Source organism: Vipera berus (genome assembly GCF_964194415.1).
Source record: "Vipera berus genome assembly, chromosome: Z".
In the NCBI taxonomy this organism is placed as follows: domain Eukaryota; kingdom Metazoa; phylum Chordata; class Lepidosauria; order Squamata; family Viperidae; genus Vipera; species Vipera berus.
In genome coordinates, this window is record NC_138205.1 from 15,474,321 (window position 1) to 15,492,361 (window position 18,041).

General features: G+C 40.8%; 1 protein-coding gene across 3 annotated transcripts; it reads left to right on the forward strand.

Moving 5' to 3' along the window:
- Positions 1 to 1,524: 1,524 nt before the first annotated feature.
- LOC308677156 (insulin-like growth factor-binding protein 3 receptor) lies at positions 1,525 to 15,140 on the forward strand. Of its 3 annotated transcripts, none has more exons than XM_081343323.1 (6): positions 1,525 to 1,674; positions 13,422 to 13,588; positions 14,152 to 14,365; positions 14,449 to 14,557; positions 14,631 to 14,742; positions 14,856 to 15,140. In XM_081343323.1, exons 2-6 carry the CDS (start codon positions 13,430 to 13,432, stop codon positions 14,982 to 14,984), a joined length of 723 nt encoding a protein of 240 aa, XP_081199449.1. In that variant the 5' UTR covers positions 1,525 to 1,674; positions 13,422 to 13,429; the 3' UTR covers positions 14,985 to 15,140. The 3 variants fall into 3 exon arrangements, with proteins under 3 accessions (XP_081199449.1, XP_081199450.1, XP_081199448.1); XM_081343324.1 differs by having other exon boundaries at positions 14,860 to 15,140; XM_081343322.1 differs by lacking the exons at positions 13,422 to 13,588; positions 14,152 to 14,365; positions 14,449 to 14,557; positions 14,631 to 14,742; positions 14,856 to 15,140 and adding an exon at positions 6,324 to 7,933 and having other exon boundaries at positions 1,582 to 1,674.
- The last annotated feature ends 2,901 nt before the right edge of the window (positions 15,141 to 18,041 follow it).

Genomic DNA, 18,041 nt, shown 5'->3' on the forward strand with positions numbered 1-18,041 from the left:
AGTTTTAGTAAATGAGATATGCGCAGCTAAAAAAAATGCAAGTGTAATTTCTTAATTTGGCTTCACTGTCATTCAAACTGGCACAATACAAATACCACTTAACTGTGATGAAAGTTAAGCAAGGCCTTTCCTGTCCTTTTTTCTTAGGATTCTAACATGTTTAGTAAGCTGTAGTGGTTACTGAGCATTATAGAATCTAGTTCTAAGCTGGGAAGATATAAGATATATGGAAGGAATCCTTTACTGCTGCTTGCCTTCATTTATCTGAATTACCAGAATAAAATAGCCTAGTGCAGCAGAGCAGGCTGGCGCCTTTTTAGGCTTCTCCACTGAAAGTCAACCATTTGACCCTATTGAATGGGGTTACAATTTAATCTAATTAGCTACGTGATTTGTAACATCTTAAATGTAAAATGTAGGGACGCGGTGGCTCAGCGGGTTAGGACGCTGAGCTTGTCGATCAGAAGGTCGGCAGTTTGGTGGGTCGAATCCCGAGTGCCGCGTAGCAGAGTGAGCGCCTGTTACTCGTCCCAGCTTCTGCCAACCTAGCAGTTCGAAAGCACGTAAAAATGCAAGTAGAAAAATAGGGACCACTACGGTGGGAAGGTAACAGTGTTCCGTGCGCCTTTGGCGTCTAGTCATGCCGGCCATATGACCACGGACACATCCTCGGACAAGCGCTGGCTCTTCGGCTTTGAAACGGAGATGAGCACCGGCCCCTAGAGTCGGAAACGACTAGCACACACGTGCGGGAGAACCTTTACCTTTTACCTTACTAAATGTAAAATGGAGCCTTGGTGGTTGTTGTTGTATTTTAAGTGTTACTACTATACTTATAAGAATTAGCAGGATCTTGCTCTCGCTTAAAAATGAGATTATCTTAACTCTCCCAAGTAACCCAAGTAGAAGCCACTGAATAAAAAGTAGTAACTCCTCAAATTTCCCAGCCTAAGAGGAAAAGGCTGTGGCCTGCTGGAAAGGACTGCTCGCTCGAGGAAAAAATAACACAGCAGAAAACGGACGGGTAAAATGAACTTCTAACGGTTACCTCAAAACTATTTTTTTCCTGCTCAGCCTGAACTCCCTCAAATGCGCACGATAACCCTCAGTCAAAATGGCTCTCGAAAGAGACAGTGCTCCACTGGGGGAGGGGGGGGGAGAGAGAGGAAGATACGAGCTCCCGAGAACCTGTTCCGGAGTGGGGCGTGAACATCCACGTATCTGAGAAAGGGGGCAGCGTTTCCAAGGGGAGAGAGAGAATTGTAAGCGCCGGGCCTGTGCCTGCGTCACTTCAAAGCGACTTCACTTGGACGATGACGACAACGAGCGACGGCGGCGCGCGGGAAAGTGTCATCTTCGCCCGCGCTCGAAAGTATCTAATAGGGCTGCCCCGCCCAGGGGTAGGCAACCTCGGCTCTTTTATGACTCATGGACTTCAAGTCCCAGAATTCCTGAGTCAGCGTAGCTGACTCAGGAATTCTGGGACTTGAAGTCCATGAGTCATAAAAGAGCCGAGGTTGCCCACCCTCGGCCCCGCCAAAGGAAAAGGAATCGGCGGCGCAGCTTCCTCTTAAAGGGACAGTAGCGTCCTCGAACGTTGGCGGCCCCTTCGTAAAGCGGGAAGGTGCCTCGGCTGCGGTTTGGAAGGGAAGGCGAGAAGGAAAGGGGACGGAGGTAAGAGGAGGCTGTTGCTTTGATGCTGTGTAGGCCTTCCTGCTCATTCTCCTCCCGCCAGCGTTGTTTTTTTTTCGACAGCAGGACTTTTATTCGGATTTATCGGTTGCTAAGCCCTAGCTGCAAGTTCTTTGGGGTGTAGCTTTAAGCTGCCGTAGACCGAGACAGCCCATCGTCGATTTGAGCGGAGCAGCTGCTCAGGGTGGCGGGTGCTTGGCAGAAGCCTTCGAGCGGTAGTATCGGGACAGGCTTTCAGACGGGATGGGCTCCAACTGCAGGAATTGACCGCCCGTGCCTAAATCTTGACATTAAGGTTAGGCGAGGGCCGGGAAGGCTCAGATTCCCCATGAATTTACTGCAGAGCTTTAGGTCGGGCATTTATTTCTCAGTAAGTCTCCCTCGGAGGCTTATTCGGAAAATAAAAGAGTCGCGTGGCCTTCACTGGGCCCCAATGCGGAAAACTTACGCATTAGGGGGGAAAAATGATTACATGTGGGGGTGTTAAGAAACTTGCATGTAAGAACCAAATAACAATACGCACTTGTAACACAAGTTTTTTCCGCATCCAGACTATGGCTGCATGGCATGCAGTTTCGTGAGGCGTGAAAAAAAATATTTTTCCCTGATTTTTAGAATTTACAACTTTACAAATTGTTTGTTCCTTCCTTCCACCACTGTACACCCACACTTACGTAAATGGACAGGAGTCTGATATGAATAGGGCTTGGGAGTGGGGGGCAACATAATGGCTTTCCCTCCCCCCCTTCTCTCTCACATACACTGTTTACCTTGCAGGTTCATAATCAGCTCTACATTTTTAAACTGAATATAAGCCACGTCTTACCACCAATTCTAGCTTTCCATCTCAGGATCAATGTCACTGATTATTCTGAGGTTGTCAGAATACAAGCGAATTTGAGGGCTAATCCACATGGAGCCCCATTTCCATCTGTCCTGTTTGCCATCGTTCACTCCCTAGAGACTAAAATGGACAATGTGAAATTTGAGCGGGCCACGAACAAGGAGTATATATCGGAGGTGGTGACCCTTTGAGAGCTGTATGCAACGAAATTTCATTTTGATGTATGCCGATTGGTGTACATTCAAAGTGACAATAAAGTTATCATCATCATCATTATGAGGCAGTTTTCCTCACTCTGGCTGTCCTTCATCTCAGGCACAGAGTGTAGATCTCACTGGCGTGCACACGCACACACACGTATTAGTTTACACAAGCTCACAGCCTTTTCCCCAGAGAACATAGAATGAACCTTTATTGTCAAAGTAAAACCATGTATACATTGAGATTGGCTGAGCCTCCCTTCCTGCCCCCACCCCCAAATCACAGTGACAACAAACCCTCCATCTTATTACATCATGTTGAGCTAATGGCACAAGACTTGGCTTCATTTTTAATAGCCTTTCTGAATGATTCCAGTGAGTTACACAAGATTGGTAGATACCAGGAAACAAGTTGGCCATAAATAATCTTTAAAAGACTTGTAAGATGTATTTTTGGATTGATGGGGGAAGTAACGGTCTTCACATTTTCAGGCTGAGGTAGAGTCCAGAAGTGGGGGAAGGAAAGTACACTTTGTCAAGATACAGCAATGTAGCTGACTGTTGTTCTATTAATATTGGGGAAAATAAGTTAGCTGTAGCTCTTCGTGGCTATAAGCAAATATATTTCTTTAGGAACTATCTTTTCCATTTAATATGTCCACTTGGCTTTAATATTAAAACATACACTGCCTCTAGAGATCATTTAAAGAAAACGCAGGTGACTTCATCTCTTTATTATCAAAACATTTTTTTAAACTGTCTTACATGCTTCAACTTGTTTTAATAAGATATGGCAAGAAAAGTGGATAAAATAAATAACAATGCTCCCCAAAGCTTATACAACTGTTGTGATCTGTGTCTTGATTAGATAAAATATGGCTTGTCAGTTTCAAATTTAGGGGAAAAAAGTGTTAAGAATGCTAAAAAAAATACTAGGTAGTCCTTGACTTATGACCACAATTAAACCCAAATTTCTGTTACTAAGCAAGACGGTTAAGCGAGTTTTGCCCCCTTTTGCAATCCCTGTTAACAGCATTTCTGCAAACCCAATAGAGTTGTTTTCTCTTTTTTCTAGTTGGAAAGCATCAGAATAGGGGGTCTCAAACTCAAATGAATACAGCCATATTACATAAAATATCCTGGCTACATTCATACACATGCAAAAACGCAACAGGTATTGAATGTTTAAAACTATTATTAATCCAATTATAATAATGCAATAATAAAAATGGATGGTTAAAAACCAAATATCTATTATCTCTAATCTATTTATTCTCTTGCATCTCAGGGCAGTTGTTTCTGTGTACCTTCTGTGTACCTCCTGTGTACCTCCCTGGTGCTAAACAGCATATAGACGTAAGCCTGTATGGTCATTACATGCCAGCACAGCCAGTGCACACAAAACAAAGCAGCAGGCCAGGACAAAGACAGGGAAGAGAGCAGCAGCCTGCAGTGGGAGGATTTGGGCTTTGACAGCCCATTAAATTATTGAGCTGTTGTGGATTGCAGATGACAAGAGAGCAAGGCAGGATAGGCTCTAACAATGTCTTTTACTTTTGAGCATAATAGGCTACAGGGGAAAAAACTCAGGAGGTTAGAAGCCTCTGCACCAATTATAATGTTGGAAAAGCTCATCTAACCTGCAACCAAGGTGGCACAGTTGACACTATCCACAATGCAGGAATGGTTGGTAAAGATGTCTCAGAACTTGCTGAGATGGCTAAATTGACTTCTTTGATGAGAAAAAAAAGACAATATCTGTGTTTATTGCTAACTGGAAACCCTTTACAGACGTTTTGCGGGAAGTAGAAAAATAAATTTAAGATTTATGGCTTTGATAAAATAGTTTACAAAAAACAGATTACAAAAAGAGATATGTTTCAATTCTAGAATGAGAGCTAAATTTCTAATTATAACTGCTGTAAAGAAGATCGGAAGCTACTTGTTTCTTTTTTATCTTTTACTTTTTTTCCTTGGACTTTTAATTTTCTCCTTGATTTCTTTTTTAAATTTTCTCACTTTATATTATTGTACAGTGTTAGCTTTTATCTTTTAAAAAAACCTTTATACCAAAACCAAAACTGGTACAGTTGATAAAACCTTCAAGCTGCATGCTAATATTAATTTTCTTAGGTAATAGCCTGATTTAATAGCTTCCTTATTTTTTTTAAACAAAGTTATATAACAAGACTATTGGTGTAGGGGACATCTTCAGAGATGAAACTATAAAGCAGGTTCTTTGATTTTGCCTGTACTAGATTATTTTTTGCAAGCCACTTGCTCTCGGCCTCAGTACCTTTACTAATTAGATTACAATTCTGAAGATTCCTATAATAAATAAGTTGCTTGTATGTCTGAAAGAACTATACAAGAAGGTATGTGCTGTTCAGTTTATGCCACCTGGATGTTACAGCATCCATGATGGGCATTTATATGCAGCAAAGATAGGAAAATGCTAACAAGTCACATAACTAAATTTTATGTCCTTAACATTTCAATCAAGACTACAACCTTGCTTGTTCAAAGCTGCATTGGTCCCATTTGCTATGTTTCCTTAAGGGCTGCCACAGTGGGAGTGGGGTATCCCTTTTCCACCCACCCTGGTGGGCTGGGGTTAGATATGTTTTAAGAGATCTTTGAAGATTGTAGGGCATGTAGTTCTAGAATGATAAATTGCTTACAGGTAGTCCTCAACTTACAGCCATTTGTTAGCAACAGTTTAAAGTTACAAAAATATTGAAAAAAGTGACTTACAACTGGTCCTTGCGCTTATGACCATTATGGCACCCTACAGTCACATGATCAAAATTCAGGTGCTTAGTGACCGGCATGTGTTTACAACATTTGTAGGATCTAGAGATCAAGTGATCACCATTTGCTACCTTCCCAGCCAGCTTTCTGCAAGCAAAGTCAATGGGGAAAGCCATATCATTTACAACCACCTGCTTCATCTAACAATGATTTGCTTAACAACTTTGGCCAAAAAAAGGTCATAAAATCAGGCAAGACTCACTTTATCAAGTGCCTTGCCTAACAGCGGAAATTCTGGTTCCAACTGTGGTCGTAAATCAAGCACTACCTCTGCAGCATGGATTTAAACTGCTTGATCTGTCCCCATGTTCTCTATCCTTTCATTCTAGAATATAGCATTTTATATTGCTAAGTTCAGATGGGATGCGCTATTAAGTACCATTATGTAGCCATAATATATTTAATGAGTGTGTTCCCCTTACTGGGTTTGGCAGGCCTAGAACTTGTAGAGAGGCTGTATTATTGCAGTTGTTTGTTAGATGTCATGGATTCAGCCATGCTAGCTCAATCATGGCTTAGCGTGGAGAATATAGTATGTTTGACTGAGAGCTGGTCAGCTGAAATAATATTTGTACGAAAGAGAAATATTTATGGAAAAGCCATACCTGACTCTCTGAAAGTTTAAAACATTTTTAAATGGAGAATGTGAAATATGGCTGAACTTGGCGAAACTATTTCCTACTTTGTATTTTTTAAAAGACCTTCACACTTGGATTATAAATATGATTCTTAGTGAACTAGAGCCAATTACAATGTATTACCCTTAAATTCAACAGTGCCCATCCAAATGGAGTGCTTATGAGTGATCCCTGATTGGTGATGTCATCTCTGCCTTGACCAGGGTGGAAAGGTTTTCTGTCACAGCGTACCGGTATCATCTCCTCCTGGACCTGCTGTTACTGTTAAAACCAGCTGGACAAATGGAGCAAGAGTGCTTGGCTCTTGTTGCTGCTTGTGTTCAAACTTCTCAGTTGCTAGTGCAACAATGGATGCTGAACAGGCGCACAGTGATATTTGCCATAGCAAGGATTCTTCAGCGCAGACGCTTTCGACGGTCAGCTGCAGTGCTGAGGCGCATTCTCTCGGCTAGTGTCCGTCGTAAGAGAGCCTTGCTGCGGCTTCATCGCAATGCTATAGTGTCTGTGGTTACTATGGTGTACTCATCTTCACCGGCACTGCATTATGAGCACGAGCTGATGGCCCTGTCGGAGCGATCACACTGGATGCTCCCCAGATGTAGCGAATGGTGGGAGCGAATGATCTCTTCGGAACAGGATGATAAGTGTTGGATCTCTTTATTCAGAATGTCACGCTCCACACTGATGTATATCGCTGAGGAGTTGCGTCCTGCCTTACAGCGTCGAGACACTGGCATGAGGTCACACATTCCTGTGGAGAAAAGGGTGGCCATGACCATTTGGAAACTCGCGCATCATGACAGTTACAAGACCGTCTCGGAGCTTTTTGGAGTGGGAATTTCATCAGCCTGCTCAATCTTTGAAGAAGTCTGTGAAGAAATAAATAGTCGGCTCCTGGCCCAAACAATTTTGTTGGGCGATCCACAAGATATTATGGAAGGCTTCAAGGAGATGGGCTTTCCCAACTGCCTTGGTGCAGTTGATGCAATCCACATCTCCATCCTCTGCCCTCCCTTCTCTGCTGATTCCTACATTAATTGCAAAGGCTTCTACTCAATGGTGTTGCAGGCTCTAGTGGATAGCAAATCTCGCTTTACTGACATTTATGTTGGATTTCCAGAGAGATCTCATGATTCCCGCATCTTGCATAACTCTCCTTTTTTCAACAGCATGGATGAAGGCACATTTGGCCCACAGACTCCAACAGTTCTAGAAGGGGTTTCAATGGCACCTGTTGTCATTGGAGATCATGCCTACCCACTTCGCCCCTGGCTAATGAAACCATATCCAGCACCAAAAACTGAAGCCCAAGAAAAGTTCAACGATAGGCTTGCCAAATGCCGAACGTGTGTGGAGAGAGCTTTTGGAGTCTTGAGAGCTCGCTGGAGATGTTTGCAAATGAGACTGGATGTGAGAGAGAAGCTCATTCCTGTGGTCATAGCTACATGCTGCATCTTACACAATATTTGTGAGATCAAAGGGGATGAGTTGCTAGAGCCATTAGAGAGTCCTACAGCTGCTGATACCCAGAATGCTTCAGCCAGGCCAAGGGTGCCACTGTCAGAAGCTGGACTTACTAAGAGAGCTTGCCAGATCAGGGCTGCATACTGTTCCTATTTTGAAAAGAACCCTCTCTAGAACAGACACTTTTTGCCCAAGTAATTTCAATGTGTGCCCAGCCTCATTATATAACGAGACATTATTACACAGATGTATACCAGAGTAGCTGATTTTTTACATCAAAATAAAAAAAATATGAGAATGAATAATTTATTGAGTTATTATATAAGATATCTGCTCAACTGTCAGTCATTTCTTTGTCACTTCCCAATTGAATAATTACAACATGTTCTACAAGGAACTGCCCTTGAACAATACTGGGAAGCCTCAACTGATACAGATTGTAGTATCACACACAATTTTGATGCTGTAAAAAGTTTCCTTGTGTAACACCATTGCAGTGAAGCTGCATTGGCTTCTAATATGTTTCCAGATGCAATTCCAAGTGCTGGTCATCCCCTTTAAAGCTCTGCATAGCACTGGCCAGATTACAGGTAGCATAATTTTGCGCTTGGTAGAATTGGGAGTGATCTTGGGCATAAAGCAGGGTCTGGTCTTAGCATCACTGTGCCATAATGAAATATACAAGAGGTTTAAAATAAAGACTTAAGTTCATAACCCTTCTAGCTAAGCTGGTCCTATCAAAGACGCACAATATGTTAATAGGGGATTGCCTACTGCAGGGATCCCTAATCCTCGGGCCATAGCCCATTGGGAACCTGGTTGCGCAAATGGCAGGCAAGCACATGAAACTGCACTTGTGCAAGTGGCTTGCGCACATGCAAAGCTATTCTCTCCCCTTCTGCACTGCTGCTGGTCCACCAGAAAGGTTGGAGACCGCTGGCCTAATGGAGTCAAAGCAATCAGTCATTAGAGCTTGAAGATTCAGTGCCAAGTCACATGGATTGGGATGAGAGGAGGCTGCGACTTTGAGGAAGCAGCGCACCTGAGAATGGTAGATAAAGATGTCCCTCACCTACCTAAAAGGACTGAGTCCCAGACTGCCATCTATGTAATCTATTAGTTGCCTAGAACTCTATCCAGGCCCTCTGAAAAGAGTCCCAATAGTTGCAGATTCTTTGTTGCTGGTTTTTCACATATTCAAAAGCACATCAAATCATACAATAAATCAGTGATATTTGGTGTCCAAAAGGCCAAGATTTTCACTCCCAGGCACAGATATTCTCATTCACTTTCCCAGTCTCAAAGTTGTAAGTTAAGAGAGTCAGAACTTAAAAAATCCTTGTTCATGTTTCACGTTGGAATTTGTAAAGTTGTAACCTATTTGACTCCAGTGAAGAACTGGACTTTAAGAGATGAGGTTGTCTATTTCAGGACATCCTCAACATCCTTACCAGGGCAAGGAGCCATGGTGTGCTAGGGCAGAATGGAGAGATTAAAATCACCCACAGCTTGAATATCTTTGTTACTGTTCTGGATAGCACTGGTATTCAAAGGGAATGTATAGAGCCAGCTATGGTGACACCAGGGCATCATTCCCCTTTGTTCTGTGGTCTTGAAAAGAATTACCTCACTCGGTGGTTATAGGCTCTTAAAAATAGGTTGATCAAAGGTAAATCCCCAAGTTTTTTGCAGTCTTCTGAAATCTATAGCTGGACCCATTTGTCCTGAAATATTTTGCTATTAACTGTGGTATTCAGTGATCCATTTATGTACCCCTGTTGATATGAATAAGAATATATTCACTTATGTCATCAGTTCTTTGGTTTTTTGTAAATACCCCATGATCTGGTTCCACCCAGATTGTTTATACAAACACTGTTTGTCATATTATCTATTTGCACCAATATTTGCCACCAACTAAACTGATATAAGGGACGCGGTGGCTCAGTGGGTTAGGACGCTGAGCTTGTCGATCAGAAGGTCGGCAGTTTGGCGGTTCAAATCCCGAGTGCCGCGTAACAGAGTGAGCACCTGTTACTCGTCCCAGCTTCTGCCAACCTAGCAGTTCGAAAGCACGTAAAAATGCAAGTAGAAAAATAGGGACCACTACGGTGGGAAGGTAACAGCGTTCCGTGCGCCTTTGGCGTCTAGTCATGCCGGCCAGACCACGGAGACGTCCTCGGACAAGCGCTGGCTCTTCGGCTTTGAAACGGAGATGAGCACCGGCCCCTAGAGTCGGAAACGACTAGCATGCATGTGCGGGGGAACCTTTACCTTTACCTTTAAACTGATATAAAAGGGCTTTCACAACCAGTAATATTATCCTCAACTTTAGTGTTGATAGGCAGTGACAATTTGATGGGATTATAATTCCTGCATCATGTTTGGCTGGCTCTCACCAGATTGACTGGGCTTAGCCATTAATGCAACAATTGATCTTTACTTGACATCATGGTCTGAGATAGAGCCAAGGTCATGGGATTGAATCCAAAACTGCAACTCTTATCTTGCCGGTGTCATAAGAGTTGGCCTTCTGGGTATTGAGGTGTTTATCACAAGATGTACACATGAGGAATATTTTCTCTCATGTTGGTGGTAATTTCCTGTAGCAGAATATATTTCAAGGGTATGAGTGATTTTTTGGGTGAAACTAATCATGAAACTCCATTCCTGTAGGCATTAAAGTGACACTATTCACTGTTCTTTCCATAGGAGATTTGATGAGATCACTCAGATGAATTAATGTAAAGAAATCTGAATCCTGAGGTGTTGCCCAAAGAACTTTCATAAATACAGTACTGTACTCTGGGACAGAAAGCAAGTCCAAAAGTGAACATTTTAAACTAGAACTGGTTCTTCAATCTTAAAAAGTATGAACAACTTCAAAAAGGACAAATTATTTAAGATGTGTAAATAGGCCAACAGACTCATTGAGGCTGGACAATCATCTCATGTTGATTTCAACCAATGTCTCAGTTCCAAAAGATTGGGGCATGTTCAGATTCCAAGATTCTAGATGGCTTTCTAGGTTTTTGTCGCTGTAGAGACAATGAAAGACATGCTGGGAAAACTCGCATGTGCAGCGACATGCTCTATGGAGCAAATGTCCAATGAGTTATTTTCTTCATTCTGAGCTGCTTCTCTTTATTTCTGTAGGTGGAGATTTCTTTTTCTAGCACAGAGCCCAACTGAATACAAAAGTTTGTAAAAACCCATCTGTCCTTGCATGCAATTTCCATGTTTGCAACATTTGGAGTCATCCTACCCCTACCCCAAGTAAAGCAGTGTTACCAATTTGAGGGGCATTTTAGAAGAGTAGGATATCCTAGATGAGTTTCTGAAAGTTAGGATAACTGGTTCTTCTTTTTTCCCTTTTCCTCTGGAATGGCTTCTTTGCCCCTAGGCTGATCCAGTATTTCCTATATTTCAGCTCTGGGGACTTCCAATTAAGGTTCAGCAGGGCTTGATTTTCCACGTTCTATATGGGTGGACTAGTGCCAGCAGGAGCCTATTGTTTCTCAGGATCCTGAGCCACCATTGTTAGGCTTGCCTAGGCTAGGTCATAGCTCCATCCCTCAATATATACAGGTTAAGTCCCTTAGAGCAGTTCACAACCAAAAAGATGAGATTCTCACAGAATTAAAGCATGTAGCTTTATTATAAAGAAAAGGAAATTAAGTTACACCATCTAAGACACTAGATACGTAGAACTTGAGCCTTACTTATTATTGAATGTTATAGTGGAGCCTTCCTATTGCTATCAATTTTTCTGAGTCTTGGTTAAATGAGGATGCTAACTGCATATTTCATACTATAAAAATGTTCATTTGTTTTTGTTCTGTTTTGAAAGTATCCATTTTGATTCTTATGCTCAGAGAATTTCACCACAGTCTAAAGTAGTACTCCCTGTTCTATTAACAGGCTAACAATAGAGAGAAAGGGGACTTCTAAGGCCTGCTCCTTGCTGTAGCCTGAGTATTTTTTTTAGCTTCTGTAACATTACTGGTCATTGGAAAATTGCCATTGTTTAGTCCTGGTCCTCCTTGTTCTGGAGAGATACTGCTATTAGTGTCACCTGGGTGTTTGTCCAAGCCACTGGAAGGTAACTGTGGCTGACATCACTTGAAGCCTAGTCAATCAAAACAGAGAGGCTGCCAGAGGGCCACCAAGAAAAGCTTTGGCTGCATTATAGAGGGGTGAGCGCCAGCCCTGCCACTTGCCTCCTTTTCTCTGATGCAGTGCTTTTGGAAACTATTATTCCCCATGTCTATTAGAGGAGGCTGATGGTCTCCAATTCTCAGCTGTCAAATAGTCTCTCACTTATAACATGTTTTTTATGCACTGATCATTTTACTTGCTGGTTGGCAACCCATAAGATGGAGCCAAGAGAAAAAACATATATATATATATATATATATATATATATATATATATATATATATATATATATATATATATATATATATATATATATATATATATATATATATATATATATATATATATATATATATATATATATATATATATATATATATATATATATATATATATATATATATATAATATACACGTACATACATTTAAATAAGATAAAAGCAAAAACAAATAGAAAGAAAAAAATCAAAGAAAAAGTGCAAGAAAAACATTAAAAGAAAAAGAAGTATAAAGTAGCTTCTAATATTCTCCACCTTGTTCTAAAACTACCACATATTACTGTTCTTTCTATAATCTATCCTGCCTAACTCATCAAAACTGTCACAAGTTCATTTTTGTGCAAAACGTCCATAAGAGCATCCAGTCAGCAATCAGTGTAGATAATGTCTTTTCTCTAATCAAGTTAATTTAACCATTCCAGCAAAATCTGTCAATTTCACCAACCATTCCTCCAAACTGGGACAAAAAATCATAAGTATTCTGCTTTCCTGTCTGTTTACTATTAGCCATGATAGATGGCTGAGAAGATTACGTTTAATTTCCTGCACTTATGTTACTACCAGTTTGATAGAATATCTTTTGTAGTGAATTTTCAGATATGAAGTTTTGTACCTTCATGTTCTAAAACAGGACGTGATTTTGATGAAATTATAGCATTAGCTAGATTATCCCGTTCTCTACTTCCATTATTACAGCTGTTTTTTTCCAATTTCATGTTATTGTAATCTGCTAACTTCAGATACAATATAAGATAATCAAATGCTGTCTTGAATATGAAAGTATCACAAAATTATGCCAGGTTAAATTACAAATTCTCTTACAAGCAGATTCATCCAGTTGGCATGGTGAAGAAACTAGCTATTTTTAACTTCAGTAGACATGTCTTCTCATAGAGAGAATTAGACTTTTTGAAAATCAGTGGGCAGAAACGTGCAACCTTTTTCTTTAATTATGTAACGCCAGAATGCAGATTAGGAATCTTTCTTTAAGTATTCCCATATCTGAATGCACCGATAAAAAAAATCAGCTTCCCGTTTCATGGCAAGCACAATAGAAATGTAATCTTAATCAAGCAGACTTCCTTTGCATTTTTTGTATAGTACCAAGAAAGATTTTCATCAGTGTAAATTAAGCAATAATGAAATTAAATCAATAGATTTCTTTGCATTCACATTTTAACTTTTGAAATTAGAAAAGCTGAACTACAGTACCATACAAAAATGAAATATTCATGTTATCAATCCCTTTTTTCTGGTTATTCTAGAAGTCTCTTCCGGAAACATTTTAGTTTCTAGAGATAGGATGATACTACATCCTTCTTACCCTCACCTCTAGGGCTTACCATGGTCATCTGCTCCCTATTGGCCTCCCTGCGTATCTGCCTGGAACGACATCCACCTTTGGTCTCCTTCTTCTTCTGCCTCCTTTCATTGGCGGTTGCCTTTGTTGGTTTTGCTGTTTACATCCAGTCACACGATATTCATAATCCTGACGTCAAAGAGGTGAGCTGGAGATTAGAAATTTAAGTAAAAACCTAGGCCAAAACATGTGATGAAATTGGATTTCAATTATTAAGTGAAGACATTAGAAAAAAAACTTTGGAAGGATAAAGGAAAAGACAGCAATGGAGACACTATTTTTTCCCCTTGCTGTTTTCCAGGTACAGGTTGATTCTCTAATGAAGGGATAGTTGTACTGATGTTTTCAGACTGATTGACTACAATTCCATTTCTCTATCATTGTCTTCCAACTTACAATTTAAAAAAAATAGTTTTTTCCCCTAAAAGAAACCTTTAAAATTCAAATATTTCGTTCTACCACTTGGAGCAGAGAAAATAAAAAAAACAACTCAAAACTGCAAAATTTTAAATTCACATTTAGCTATTGCTATCTACAATTCAGAAATCCAGAAACATCCTCATTGTATTATGTACCTCTATTCTGAATAACAATTAAAGGATTTTAAAGGTGAGGTCATATGGAGTTGAATAGATATTTTAAAGGAAAAAGCAAAAAAAAAAAGAGAATAGAAGCAACACTCATTCCTTTTTTCCTTATATCTAAGGACTGGGATTCTCTGCTGAAATCTCTTGCACATTTAATGTTCTGTATCACAAATAAGATTCAGGGAAATGTCACATCACCTCCATCAACTGCTGAACCTCTTACAACTGTATCCATCATGGTTGGCTTGACCTTTGATCTCCACAATGGCACAGATCTTCCCAACGATGCACATTTAGGTCTGACCATCAGTGGGACAAAATTGGGTCTCAGAGGTGAGTGATCATCAAACATCTCAAGAATTCTGACTCCTTGCTCACCTTCTCTCGACATTTTCTTCCACTAACTCCATCCACAGGTCCAGATGCCCAGAAATCAATTCATCTCTTAGCTGTTGTCACAAATTCATTATCCCGTGAGAATTGTCTTAGGATCACTGCACCTTCATCCCTTCTCCCCAAGACCAGGTGAGCTAACAGGAAGGGGCATTGTTACAAACATTTCTTAACCCATTAATGTAATATTCCATTTTGTTCCCAGAAATCCACCAAAATGTGTAATAGGGGAACAAAGCATGACTTTGGAAATGCCAGGGATTTGCTATCAGTCACGTTATCAAACTAACCCTGCCCTATCCAGCATGCTAGATCAGGTAGGTAGATAGATATGGGCAGTGGTGGTTTGGGCTATATCTGAATGCTAAAACTGGTTTGCTCCACAATATATAGAGGGAAGATGATTCACTATCATTTCTTCTACTCTCAGGCAGACCGTGCCCTTTGCAGCCAGCGCCTCTTCATAACCAGTGCTTTTCTTCTCTGCCTCTGTGCCATGCTCTGTTGTGCAGCTGGCCTATATTATCGCCTCCCCAAAGACAAATGGGGCCAAATCTAAGTGGATCAAGCCAGCGCTACTCATTCTACATTCCAGAATACTCAGGTGTCCTCCTTTCTCTAAACAGCTATATCATGTAAAATTTATTATTTTTGGTTGTACTATTTTGGTTCACAAAAGATATGATAAACAATTTATTAAATAGAAAAATTGAAATTTCTTTGTATTTTAAGTGGCTATTCAACCAATGCAAATTGCCTTATTTATTACATATTACGGGACTTAAACTATATATCATTGAATAGTGCAATTAATCTAAATGATCATCATCACTAAAAATTCCACTATTGGGAATAATTATCTACATAATACTGGATTTCATGATGAAATAATATAAATAGCGTCAAGCAATGCACAAAGAAGAAATTCTCATATTCCCTCCAGGTTTGCTTGTTTTCAGTAACTGTGGTACTTTCATTTATTTAAATTGTATTCATTTATTTAAATGAGTATAAAAATGAAAGTCAGAGCAATAACTGAAAACTAAACTTTTTCAGCATCTTTTTGGAGGTGAAAATTAGTCTGGTAGATTTTCCACAAGGAAGAAACACCTGCTACGATACTGCACCAAGAAAGACCTACAGGTAGTCTTTGAGTTAACTTATGAGCATTCATTCAGCAACTGTTCAAAATTACAGCACAGCTGAACAAATGATACTTATGCCTGATCCCCAAAATTGCAGCCATTGCAATTGCAGCACCTCTGCAATCACATTATTAAAATTTGGGAGCTTGGTAGCTGATTCACACACAGCAGCAGGAGCACTTCAATTCCCCCCACCTGCCTATTGTATCTCCCTCACATCTCTGCATTTTTGCCTGCCCTGCATAACAGCACTCCTTAGCAGCAGAGCTGAGTTGAAGTAGAAGCTGGGGCCTTCAGCACTCAGCCGGCTGCCTTTGTCCTTGGGCCTCTACTTCAGTCCCAGTGCTGCTGAACAGTGTCAGCTCAAGCCCTGTGCTGCAACCAGCCAGCACAGCACAAAGCCTTCACCATCCTATACTCCACAGGCTTTATTGTACCTAGCTGACCTTAGCCGTCTTCCACCCACTGCCAACAAGGCACATCTAGTCTTATACAAGGCAACTAGTCACACCAAGGCCCTCACACCATTTCAAATAGCGTGCTCTGTTCCTGTGATGCTTCAGAAGGCTTCATCAGTTTTCCAAAGGCTTTCCAAAGCGTTGGAGAACAAGGTGCGTTATTTGGAAAATGGCAGGCAAACAGTTCTTGTAAGGCCTCAGAAGCTTTCCTTAAGAAAGCAGCCTGGCACAGCCAGCAACTGCCTCACGTACTTCACACCCAGGTGTGGTGGCAACCAGCTCTTGGAAGAGTGAGGAAGATTCTCAGGGATGACTCACACCCTGGACGTTATCTCTTTACTCTCCTACCATCCGGTAGGAGATATAGGAATATAGCCAGCCGTACCAACAGGCTGAAAAATAGCTTTTATCCGTGGGCTGTTAGGCTTTTAAATGGGACACAATCTTATGCAGAATTGACTTGGGAGGCCGGTGTGTGGTGTAGTTGGTTCACATAGTGTGGTGGGAAGGAGGGTTTGTTGTTACTGTGTGTTGGGGGGAGAGAGCAGGGGGGGAGGCTCAGCTAATCTCAATGTACACATGTTGTTCTTTGACAATAAAGGTTTATTATTATTATTTAAAACCCCAGGCATCTGCTTCAGCCCCAGTGAACTAGCACAGCCACTGAGGAGGAGTGCTGCTGTACAGGGCAGGAGGTGAGTGGCTAGAGTTTAAGAAGAGGCAGTCCCTTACCTTACCAGGGTTCAGGGCTAGGAGAGACCAAGCCAGAAATGGCTTGGATTGGGGAGGGTCTTCACTTAGTGACTGGTGGGATTTGATTAATGATGGCAACAGCGAGCGCTAGATTTGCCATCACTAAGTGATGCAGTCACATGATGTTTCACCTAACAAATGCATTATTTAGCAATGGAAATTCCTGTCCCAATTACTGCCATAGCTCAGGAACTGTATCTCAACTACTGCCAACTTTATCCAAGAGCAGTACCTAAAGCAGGCTCCCACATACAAATAAAATGTAAATATTTCTATAAGACCCTTTCCATCTATCATTTTTTTCCAGAAAGTACATAGATTTCCAGTTTTAGTGCATCTTCAAAGGATACATAGAACCATCCAGTGTAAATATTTGATATACCTGAAAAACTTCTTGCTTTCAATGAAATCAACAGGTGCAGTATTTGTATACTAATTTATATACAGGTAGTCCTCAATTTATGACCATTCATTTAACAGCCAGTTATGATGGTACTGAAAAGTGACTTGTGACCTGTCTTCGCACTTACAATCATTGCAGCATCCCCAGTCACATGATTAAAATTGAAGTGCTTGGCAACTTGCATGTATTTATGATAGCATCCAAGGGTCACATGATTGCCATTTGTTACCTTCCCAGGGGTGGCACTTCCAATAGATAGGCAGTCAGTGGGGGAAACCAGATTTGCTTAACAACTGCAGTAAAAAAAAGTCATAAAACCAGGTGCAATTCACTTAACAATCACATTATTTAGTGATGGAAATTTCAGTCCCAATTGTGGTCACAAGTCAAGAGCTACCTGTACATGGATCATCTTGTACATCTGGATAATTCAGTGCAGCGTATACATAATCTAGTCATGCGTTTGGCAGAGCTAAGAACTTGCAGCAAAAAAACCCCCAGCTACACATTTTAAATTAATATGGTAAATCTAGCTACAACTGCCCATACTTATGGCTGCCACATGGCATTGCTGGAGTAACAGCAACAATTGCAGTGGCTAGAATACACCTATCTACCCTACAGTATTCACATTTTACCTTAATTTACCACACTGCAGTAATTTGTTTTCCATCTCTCTGGTACTTTCCTCAGCTGTATGTTTCCAGGCCCCAGTTTTGTCTCATTTGTCCCTTGCTATCTTTCTCAATTATTCTGTCTAGTACTTCAAGCGGCAGCATACTTCCCTAATCGTTTTAAGCAATCTACTGTAATTATTTTACCAAAGCTCTATATAATTTGCCCACCCCACTGCTCTG

Excerpts from the sequence above, each read along its gene's own strand:
- LOC308677156 (XM_081343322.1), top strand. The coding sequence starts at position 6,468 with ATGGAGCAAGAGTGCTTGGCTCTTGTTGCTGCTTGTGTTCAAACTTCT.